General features: G+C 39.0%; 1 protein-coding gene across 2 annotated transcripts in view; it reads right to left on the reverse strand.

The window, feature by feature from the left end:
• Window positions 1-10,419, reverse strand: part of POT1 (protection of telomeres 1) — a 71,811-nt gene extending 61,392 nt beyond the window's left edge. For both annotated transcript variants that reach the window (XM_084306580.1, XM_084306581.1), the window contains exons 1-2: window positions 10,383-10,419; window positions 1,429-1,562 (exon numbers count right to left, since the gene is read on the reverse strand). In XM_084306580.1, the coding sequence (XP_084162706.1) occupies window positions 1,429-1,551 (123 nt within the window). In that variant the 5' untranslated portion in view covers window positions 1,552-1,562; window positions 10,383-10,419. The remainder of the gene's footprint in view (window positions 1-1,428; window positions 1,563-10,382) is intronic.
• Between the last annotated feature and the right edge of the window lie 1,395 nt (window positions 10,420-11,814).

The raw sequence follows: 11,814 nt of genomic DNA on the forward strand, positions 1-11,814 counted from the left end.
AAACATTTGCTCTGGCAGAAACCTTTTCTAATTCAGAATCTGCTTCCGTTTGCTTCAGCATTTCCTTTGTGAACAAGAATCCCTGTTCTTCAGTGTCAGAGGGTACTTGCAGAAATAGCTCTTTAAAAGCAGAAAAGCCTATATGCCCTGCAGGTGCATGGGGACAGAAAGCTACACCCTGAGGAATAAAAACCCTGCTTATAAGCACCACTGGATTTTGATAATTCCATTTGTTCATTTACAAGACCTAAGGGGTCATTCTCCCTCATTTATGTCATCAAATCACCTCCTATCACACTCTAGCAGTCTACTTCCAAAAAGGGCAGATTTGCTCCTTTCTGCTTTACTTCTGGCATCTCCTTGACACCAGAACGAACCAGTCCAGAGAAGAAGAGCAGCTGAAAACTACCCTGGTAATACGGATAGTTTCCTGCCAGTTTATTTCTCTCAACTGAGTCATCACAGAGTTAGATAAGCACTAACACTGGAACTGGGAATATACAGGTGGGGAAGCAAAATGTTCTTTTTGGATGCAGAAATCACTTCTGTTCATACTTTTAAAACATTTGCATCATTTTTTAAGGATGCAAACCACCTGAGGTTTTCTCCAGAATTTCTTTTATTTTTAATAGTCAGAAAACAAGCCTGGGATGATGCCGATTTCTAGCCTCTTAAATGTGAGGGATGGTAAACAGGATTTTCAGCACCACGCATACAAAAAATTAAACAGGTTAAAAAAGAAAACCCTCAAGAATTGGCACTGTATTTTACAGAGCATATGTGGTTTAGGAATGAAAAAATATATTGCTGCATTACACTAGTACACTAGGACTGTACTTTGAATATATACTGAAATATATTTGGAAGTCCTGGAGAATATATAATGTGCAGTTGATAATGATTTAAAAAAATGAACATATCTTGATGCATGTAGTTGCCAGAGATCTCTTTCCATAAAACTGGCTACTGAATTGCTTCATGCAAGAAAAAAAAAAAACTGTTTCAAAATACATCACTGAGAAATCTGATCTTTAACAGGATGGTGATGCTTGTTACTATTTAAAAAATAAACAACCTTCCTCAAACCTTTAATTTTCAGCACAGTCTTCTGCATAAAGTATTTTTATATGGGTACATAAAAAATGAAAAATATATTTTTATATATATATTTCTTTGATATATGAAAACCTCTTATAAAATTTAAACCTGCCCGTGCAAGAGGAAGGGGCAGAACTGCAGACCAATGGACTCAATACCAACAATGCAACTAACTCCAATAGTGTCATAATTCCACGTTACTTAAAGCTATGCAACAAATGTACATAAACGTATCGCACCAGTAAGTCACAAACTGAGTCAAAATACTTTGACCCCTTGTCAATAAAGCAGGAATTATTTCAAAGCAAAATTTGTTTGTCAGTAAGTTACCTGGAAGTATTTGTTGGTATAATCCAAGCCTGCGTGCAAATGTTTTAAATCCTCCCTCTGCAAGTGGCTTGGTAATGGAGGCTCAGATTTTCCTTTAATGATCTTCAGCAGCTGAACAGGCATGGTTGCTTTATCTAAACAAAAATGAAAAACAGACTCCTGAAGCTACTCAGCTTATTCAAACTACGAATTACTAGAAGATGCAATTTATTCTGAATTGGAAAATCTATTTCATAACACAAGAGTTTTATTGTACAAGACTAAAAATCTTCAGAGGGATTGGCCCCATCTCTCAGTACAATGAACATCAGGAAGAAAGAACATAACATTTGCTTGGTGGTAGACCTCCACTGTAACTTTTTTATTTGGAAAACATTTCATTGTGCTGGAAATGGCAACAAAATAATACTTTATACATGATTAAAAACTGGTGAATGTAAAAGATAAACAGAATGAATGCTTTATGCACAGAAATACACATTAGAAAACAAAGATGGAGTTTGAATGGCAATGCCAAAGCAGAATCTTGTTGCCAAGTGAAAAGCAGAAGTGCAACTACAGCTGGATCAGCAACAGTACATCAGCAATTTGGAGAAGAAGATGCACAGGAGACGCATTATGTTTGCATGACTGATTTTCAAAGCAGTTTGTGCAACTGGCAAGATTTCCTTGTCCCTCAACCCCCTCCCAAAATTAAAACAAACAAATGAACAAACACCCCAGAAGATTTAAGATCAGAAAATAGTCAGTCATCACACGTTAACTGACTATGCTTACCAAGCTCTTTATTGTAAGCACAGAAGACCACCAAAATAAATAAAAGGTCCTTATAAAAATGGGGAGCTGTTCATGACAGCCACACACACAGCAGATCCCTCAGCTGATGGCTCCTATCTATGTTGCTGCCTAAATCACAGATAGGCTGCCTCAACAGCTATTACCTATGCTGACTCCAACACGTGGAGCAATGATCAGTGGCATTAATTGTATCAGCCTCCTCAGGTCTCCAAAATCACATCTGGTGCTCTTGGAAGGCACCAGCAACACGTGGGATAACACTTCCTAAGGGAAGAATATAGTCAAAGCAGTCATGTAAGCCAACTTCCATACCTTCTGAAATAAGACTTACATTAAAAACTTCTACCTTGTATGTGGCTTATCATATATTAATCTTCATTATAAAGAGACCCTTTCCACAGCACAGGTTGTAGCTAAACAGTCACTACATTCTGTATAATACACGTTGACTGCTTCAAAATGAGGTATCTGTTCAACCTAAGGTAAATGTAATATGCTTATGTAGACTTTACTTGATACATTGAACAACATTTTCTAAAGAAAAAAATAGTAAGAAAATAAGATCGGCCTCTACAAATGCTAAACACTGCACCGCTAAAAAAAAAAGCTGGGAAATGTATGACTTCAGCTTCTATTGTTTGTCCTCACTGTGCCTTAAGTCGATGAAACAAATTATTGGTGATGTTATTGTTATGATAATAAGAACGGGAGAGAGGGAGAAGAGTCTATTGTAGCAAAGTTACACATAAAAAAAATTACAAACATGATATAGCAGTAAGTAGTTTTTGCTACTTTTTATTGCTCATTATTTGGTCATCTCATTCTTTTTGACTTAGTGTATTTGTTGGTTTTGTTGTTGTTGTTTTTTTCCTGTTGTAAATTTTCTGTTTAAAGTGTTATCTGCAGAAAAGTCACAGCACTTTCAATCTTCAATTTTCAGTAAGTTTTAATAAGCTACGTAACAATACTTTCTATTTCTAAAAAAAACATTTGGCAAGATTATAGTCATAGTCCTTATTTCAGACAGTTTTAGCAATCTCTATATGACAGTGAAAAACACACAAAAAAATATTAAGTATTTCCAACTCTGGAAGGAACACAAAACCTGGTGTGCTACTAAATAAAAGTTTAAAATACGTTCTCATTTCAGTTCAGAAGTGCTTATTCAATGCTAAGCAGACTGAATTCTTACAGAGTGCTCCCTTACAATGAAATGGAAATGGGAAGCCATTGCCCAAACCATTCCTAACATTTCCTGAGGGGAAAGACCAGTAGGTGATAAATTATAAACATAAGCCCATGAAAATAGGAGCAGACACTCAGAAATACTACAGATATTTTTTAAAACAAACAAACAAAAAACAGGTTCTTCACCTTACTGTCACGCCAGTACCCAAAGCCATCCTATTCCATGTACTATTTCTCTATTACTGAACAGCTCCTTCTTCTTCCTGCGGAAACTCTCTAGCAGCCTTATTCTTGTCTAACAGACAATTTGTAAAACAGCAGTTAACCCTCCACTAGCAACATTAGCTTTTCTGCTAACATTTAAGAAAGCAATAATAACAAAACAGCCTCTGGTTTCTTCTGCTTTCCTATTGCATCTAGGAAACTAAGTATGCATTTAAACACAAAACACATCGTAGAGAGTCTGGTAACTATGGTATCTCATGGGAAAAACACTAGTGCCTGACTTCAGTGTCTAATCTAAATTTGTAGCTTAGACTTTGAAAACCAATCCCACATCTACTTCAGATAACTAAGCATCCACTTGAAATCAGGAGACTCAGTAACAGGAGAGTAACAAGGCCACAGGGCCATGCATCTCCCTGGCACACAATATATATTCCCCTACTTTGCAACAAATGTCAGCCAGCAACTTCTTCCTCTGTAGCTTCCTCCCCAGTGCCCACGAAACAAGAAGGCTTTGTATCACTCAGAAGATGACAACAGGAGCTCATTCCAAGGCTGCCAGGTACAGCACCAGATTCAGGTTTCAGTTCCTACTTGAGCTAAAGGAGGGGCAAAACCCAGGTGCAAAGATGCATATGCTCTGCCCTCTCTGTAGACTGCTTTAACTACGGAGCTACGAGGGTTTACGTGTCCTGTGCAACATCTCTGATGCCTTTATCTGTGTTTTCAAACACGAACCAAGACAATGTCATCATTACCTGGCTAGGATTTCAAGCCTCTAGTGAAAACAGCAACTAAAACTCTTAAAAAGCTTTCCAGTCAAAAGTATCTACTTCACACTACGTTCTAGCAGCCTGAGAGGCCAATCCATTTCATCTGAAAACAGTCAACTTCAAAGTTAATCAGCGATGTTGCTCTTCATCAAGCAACATCAGAATGAGCTAGGGAGACGTACAACATAACAAATTAACACTTCTTAAATTTCTCTCTGTTACGGTACTTGAACAATTACATAGATGTTTCTGTGTTGTTGCTGTTGTTGTTTTCCCAGAGACATATAAAAGCCAAGATGTATTTTGTTATAATTCAAAGACCGCTGTTAAATCAAAATAAATGAAGGTATTCAGGTTTAAAAACTTGACTCTTTCTGATGGCTACCCTTAAATTCTACGGCCCCCTTACTTTCCTTTAAAAAAAAAATCCTTTACCATTTATTTCAATTGAATGAATATTCTGCACGTGTCTTCAAAATTACAAAGGAAAATTTCTGAAAAGGAGACGTATGCAAGTTGATGCAGTGGTACATGCCCGTATTATTTACACTACTTAACAAATTACCTAATTGTGGGAGTATATATGTAAATAACATCCAAGTAGAAAACAAGTTGTGTGGTTTTTTCTTTTTTGTTTTGTTTTTTTTTTTTTCCTTTTTCTAGATCTTGAATTTCTATACATATAAAAATAAGGTCATGTATTTTAACAGCTAAACACCGAAGTTCCCAGATTTTTGTTCTCTGCAATTAAAACACGAAGGCGTGGGTGCATATGTACACACACACTGCAGCTCCAAGAGCTACAAAAGCAAGTTTTCAAAACAGAAGTGATGCAAGCCCTGGCTTCCAAAATCTAGGTGCAAATATCTTTAGTGCTGTCCTTGGCACTCAGAGCTGTTGTGAATAGCAGCTAAGTGAAGATAAGTCTGTCGAGTATCTCTGTTGCTCTGAAAAGGCTGTCTGCGTAACACTGACAGGAATCACTCCAATTTGAATCTGCTGCTCAAGAATCCTGTAAGTGGCATAAACAGAGCTTCTCATAAGGAAGGGGGCGAGGAAGCTGTAAGAAAGGTAGACAGCATCACAGGACACTCTGAACAGCAGAAAAACGGGATGGCTGCAAAACATACTCACACAGGAAAGTAGGCAGTGAACTTGTGAGAAACACTCCGTAGCCAATAACTTAGGCTCAGGCAAGGCTCTCAGTGAAGTAGTAATTTCTGATTGCAGTGGTGGGTGCCCTGCAAGCAAGAGAGCGCGCCCACTAATTCCAAAACATAGTTTATATACTTTTTGATGACAGGACCCTCCCCTGTTTCCCCATTGAGTGGGTAATCCAGGTTCACAATCTACCTGATGCTTCACAGACAATGCACGGCCGGCCTGTAAAATTTCAAATTTCATTTGACATTTTTACTGTTTAAAGTGGTAATGTTTCTTCACTTATCTGACTTGACACCGTGATTTTCACCTAATTGCTTTAAGTAGTCTGGTTGTCTGCATTTTACAAGGTCACCTGCTAAACTTTCTTATCACTGTAAGCATATCTCAATACCACATTCCTTTCCTCTAAACAAGGTAACTCTGCAAAAACAACATTTCTGTTCCCACAAACTGAAAACACCTATTGCCTTCCGATAGCTAAAAATGACAAAAATACAGAGATAGAGCAACCGAAAAGCTTAATAATTTTAATAATCAGAGAGCTATACAAAAGCTTACACCTTGTAAACAAACCCAGAAAAAGTGCTATCTATCATTTTTTAAGCAAGTGGAAAGTAACTGAAGATAGCTATGGGTTCAACATTCACGTGCTGCTCTGCTCTATAATTTATTTTCTACCTACTAATTTTCTAGACTTTATATTTCTGACAGGGGAGCAGTCTACTCTGCTACTACAGCCCACTAGTTCCATCTTAATCATCTAGGGAACATTAACATGCATTCCAAAAGCATAGAAAAAATAACATGGTACACCAGAAAACAATTGCCTGATAGAAGCAGCTTTGAACAAAGGTTAACCTTCAACAAAAATAAACAGTTATTCTAGAAATTTGTTCTTCTGGAATGAGGGCATATTCCACCAACATACTGCAAGCACAGCACGCCTTTATGTTGAGGTCCAGAAAGAAGAGAAAGAGATTCTTATATTTTAATGTGATTAATAATAATGTCAAGAAGGACTTTAACTCATTCTTCTCACTTGCAACCTAAGACTGTAAAGATCTAAAACCTGAATTATGGAGCTAAAAAATTGGTGTACAACAAAAGCTGTCAGGTTCAGTAAGAAATCAGTAAGAAATTAATTAGTTTTTCCTTTTAGTTGCAGCACACCCCAAAAACAAGCTTAAAATTAAAAAAAAATATATAAAAATTACTGGATCTTCATTGAATCCTAGGGACTCTCCTTGCTCAAAAAGAATTGTACAAAAGAATTCAGCAACAGAACTGAAAACTCTCAAATTATCTGTATCACTGCTTAATGCGCGTTGAAAATCATTAAAACACCACAAGCTGCAGCTACAATTGTAGTTTATACCATACAACCACCAACAATACGAAACTGCTGACCTGAACGCCAGCACAACATGAGTGAGACACAGAAACAACAGAAAATTAAGAATTTTTTTTTTTCTAAGAAAGGCACATAAGAACTGCAAATTGTTCTTACAATCAAGTTAATTCATCACTGTTTCTCCCCTTCTTTCACACCTCTTTAAGCAACATGAAATAGCAAATTTTAGACCGTAATTAGGATAATAAAGGGGTAGAAAGTTGCTACAAGTTTTCAGCACAAAAAGCTGTAGGTCACAAGCTTAGTACACAAAAATGTTCTCATCCCCTGTCAATGTTAAATTAAAGGTACCAACATGCCTTAATAGTTGAAAGCCCCAGGGAACATTCTACCGCTGCAAAACATCTTATTAGCAGTGACAGACAGGTCAAGTCAACCTGTTACAAGCAGGAATCACTCCACGTACATTCTGGATATACAAGCTGCTTAATTCTTTTGTACAATTATTTTTGAGCAAGGAGAATCCTTAGGATTCAATGAAGATCAACTAAATTTTCACAGATGATAGCAAGTCAGAAATAACAGTTCACTAGTAATGGAATGATGACCCACTGACCTCATATCTCTAAGTAAATACAAGGAACACAAGTAATATAAAGAAAACAGCACAGTCACAGTTAATGTCCTGTTTTCTTCACCCCAGATCAAGAGAAACAAGCATTTCCTGGAAGAGAAGACAAAGTGATCACAAAACAAGACTTCTTCCCATTGCATTTATTTGCTCAATTGGTCCAACATACTTGTCTTTCATGTCTAGTTCTCTGAAATATCACAATTCTGTTATTCCCTCCAAAAAGGGAATCAGAACACATACTTAAACAAACAGAGAAACTAAGCCCCTAATAGGATCCTAAATTGTAAATAATATGATTTTTAGCCAATCGTTATCACTTTTTCTTCATACTGACAAGTCATAAACCATAGAATATGTTGAGCTGGAAGGGACCTCCAAGGATCATTGAGTCCAACTCCTGACTCCACACAGGACCACCCAAAAGTCAGGTCTGAGAGCACTGTCTGAACGCTCCTCGAACTCCAGCAGCTCGGTGCTGTGCCCACTGCCCTGGGGAGCCTGTCCCAGTGCCCGACCACCCTCTGGGTGCCGAACCTTTCCCTAACCCCCAGCCTGACCCTCCCCTGTCCCAGCTCCATGCCGTTCCCTCGGGTCCTGTCGCTGTCCCCAGAGAGCAGAGCTCAGCGCCTGCCCCTCCGCTTCCCTCGTGAGGGAGCTGCAGGCCGCCATGAGGCCTCCCCTCAGCCTGCTCTGCTCTGGGCTGAGCAAACCAAGGGACCTCAGCTGCTCCTCATATATCTTACCCTCTAGGCCTCTCACCATCTTCATAGCCCTCCTTTGGAGGCTATCCAATAGTTTTATGTCCTTCTTATACTGTGGCACCCAAACCATATACATAGTGCTGGAGGTGAGGCCACACAGTGCAGAGCAGAGCAGGACAATCCCTTCCCTCGCCCGGCTGGCAGTGCTGGGCCTGATGTGCCCCAGGGTATGTCTGTTCCTCCTGGCTGCCAGGGCACACTCATGGATCAATTTCAACTTTGGAGTCAACAGCTCCTCCCAATTTAGTATCACCTGCAAACTTACTTAGTGTACTTTCAAGTACCTCCAGTACAAAATTCAGAATATAAATGCCATACCAGAGACAATACAACTACACCCTGAACACTACAAGTCTGAAGAATTAAATTGTCATTAATCCTGAAAAGAACAAGATTGAAAATTAAATACATTAATATTCTCCATCTTGACTCCAGAATTAACTTCCTGAGGGAGGAAATTGAAGTTGGATCTGTTTTACCATACCTAATAGTATATCAATCCAGTGCAGCGGATAGAACACAATTACTATTTTTCCTGGATTACACAGATACACCCAATATTTAACCTTTGTTCAAGCCAAACATATGCACTACTGGCTCCTAACTTTGGCTATCGCTACAACTTAGGGATTGTTCCTGTGTACCCTCCTCAAGTACACAATTTTTCTTTCAGAACTAGTAAGAGATCAGTCCTGGAGCAGAAAAAAAGAAATCCCAAGAAGCAAGAGGTGACTTAGAAAGATTATTTCTTTCTCTATAACCAAGAAATATTCCACTGACATATGAAAATGCCATAAAGAGAATTAATGTTTTGGGATAAGGAAGCTGCAGCAAATGCATGATGAGATTTGTTATTTATTAAAGCAGATGCTACTTGCAGTGAGCTACTGGAAGTCATTCCCCAAATCAGAGAATAAACACATGGTTGTGCAGATCTGTGGAGGAAATCTCACCAAAAAGTCATAAAGAATGAAGGAACAACCATGAACACCAGGATCTAATTGATGTGGTCAGTTAAAATGCCGCTGTAAGCACTCAAGAAGACAAAAATATGTAGCTTGGACATTTTTTAACACAGTCTAGTAACTTGTAATGTCATTGAGCATTCCTTGAGGGAAAAAATACAACAGCTAACTAAAACAAAAGGAAAAACAAGTCAGAAGTGTGACACACTTTATCCCCTTGACCATCAGACTTCAGCTTGATGCTGGTACAGGTTTTCAGGTGCAAGTCTCTGGAAATAAGTCCTAGGCCATTTTTACTCAAACAGAGCTGGTATTTGCCATCACTAGCACACAACTAGAGTTCTTAAAAATAAATAAACACCAACTCCTTTACTTTATTCACTTCAGATTACAAAGTACCAATCAGATTGTTTAAAAATAGTAATGAACAAATTCAACCTGAGGAAAATGGATTGTTATGCTGCCTTTTACCTAAAAACACTGCAGCTCTAGAAAGCAGCCACCAGCTGCAATATGAACAGAGCTCAAGACAACAGGGCAGCAGGTCCTTTCCTTATGTGACCTGTAACTATTTCAGAGGCCATCCAGCAAGTGCAAGAAGCCAGGATGTTTAAAAGCAAGAACTTAGTGTTAGATTAGATGTGTTATGAAGTGAAACTTTGTTTTCTATGTACTTTGTGTGTAAGAAGTTTAAGTAGAACTAGGAGAAGATAGAATATATTTACTGTATATAGGGCATATATATAACAGTGTATATATATATACACTGTTAATACTGTTAATACTGTTTTTATTGTATATATGTATACACAGTACATGTGTGTGTGTATATATATATATATATATATATATATATACACACACACACACATATATATATATATACACACACTGTGAAGCCCTAAAGCATTAGGTTTGCCAAAGCGGGGGCTGAATTCCCGCAGGAGAGACAGGGAGCGGGTATGTAGGGAGGGAAGCTGCGCACGGTGCCGGCCGGTGCCGCACCGGGCAGCGGAGCCCCCGCGGAGCCCTCCTGGCGCCGCCCGCCGCCCTCCCCTTGCTCCCGCGGAGCCCCGCTCCGCGCCCCTCCCGTACCTGCTCGCTGGCGCGGCGCGCCACCGTCCGCCGCTAACAACACTTCCGCCCGGCTTTCTCGACTGCTGGCACTGAGCGCATGCCTAGAGCATCGCGCATGCGCGCTGGTAGCGCTGAGTGGAAGTGCGAGCATGCGCTGTGTGCAGGAGTGAAGGCGTTGCCCTCAGCTGGTGCCCGCGAGGGGGCGGGTAGGGCGGGAAGGTTGGCGGGGGGTTTGATCTTTCTCCATGGTAAGGGAGCTGAGTTGGCTCCTCCCTTCTGCCTCCTCACCGGGCGGGCCTGCGCGTCCACCCATTGTCCTTCGGTTGTTTCTCCTCACGCAGTGACTCAGGAAGCCCCGCAATAAACCATTTTATCCTCTCCATACGTTTGAATCTTTTCCTCCACAACATCCTCACCTTTTGGATCTGCTTTAGTCAAGTCACCTGAAGCATTACAGTTACACTTTAAAAGATGATTCAAAAATTGGAGCTTAAGTCCATCCATATTCAATAATTTCTGCAGGGGGATTCACTAATGTTTATGTTTCATACTAATTTTTATTGCTGACAACCTTTCCTGAAACATTTTTCCTTTAGGTCATCACTGTTCTCCATAAATTTTAATCCTATACCTTCCACTGGACATTAATATAACGTGCTTGGTTATAAGCAAAAATACTATTTGGACCTTGCCATTACAGGATTGTTTATTTTCATTGATTATTTTTGCTATGTGGAAAAAAATAGTGAATAGTGTGCTTAATGGTGCTAAGTCTTTCCTGGCTACTTATAGTCCTCTGATTTTATCCAGTTACTTCTAAAATGAAAACACTTCCAATATGGCATATTGGAGCTGACCGAATGAAGAATTTCCTTAATAACTTTTGATGTGCCAATTCACTTATGGACAGCCAAAAACTCCCAACTTTCTTATATGTGTTTTGGTGCAAAGCAAACAAAATAGGTTTTCCATCTCTTTGTCTGGTGAACTAAACTGGTACCTTGCAAACAGTGGGGAAAGCAATCAGAGCTAAGATGGATCCAGAAATTTAAGCATGACTGATTGCCTGGAGGATAAATGATCTGGCTATCTGAAAAGCCAGTCGCAGCAGAGTTGATAGGCTGAAATGAGTGTTACTTTCCCAAGTCTTGTTTCTATCAAAAGTTTTGGAGAAATCAACTCTGTTCTTTAGACTATTAAGTTCTGTCAAGCAAGCATTTCTGGTGGAATACTTTATGTTTTATAATGTTTATTTTGAAATCTACATATTCAAAACAACACTTTTGATCATAATTAAGAATGCATTAACAAAAAAAAAAAAAAAAAACAAACACACAACTTGCTAAAGCACTGAAGGATACAATCAAGAATAGAACATTTTTAAAGCTCCTTATTGGTAAGACAGAAAACATCTAGAAACAGAAAATGCAAAGTGAGGGAATTCTGTTTT

The sequence above is a fragment of the Netta rufina genome (genome assembly GCF_964035555.1).
Source record: "Netta rufina genome assembly, chromosome: 1".
In the NCBI taxonomy this organism is placed as follows: Eukaryota; Metazoa; Chordata; class Aves; order Anseriformes; family Anatidae; genus Netta; species Netta rufina.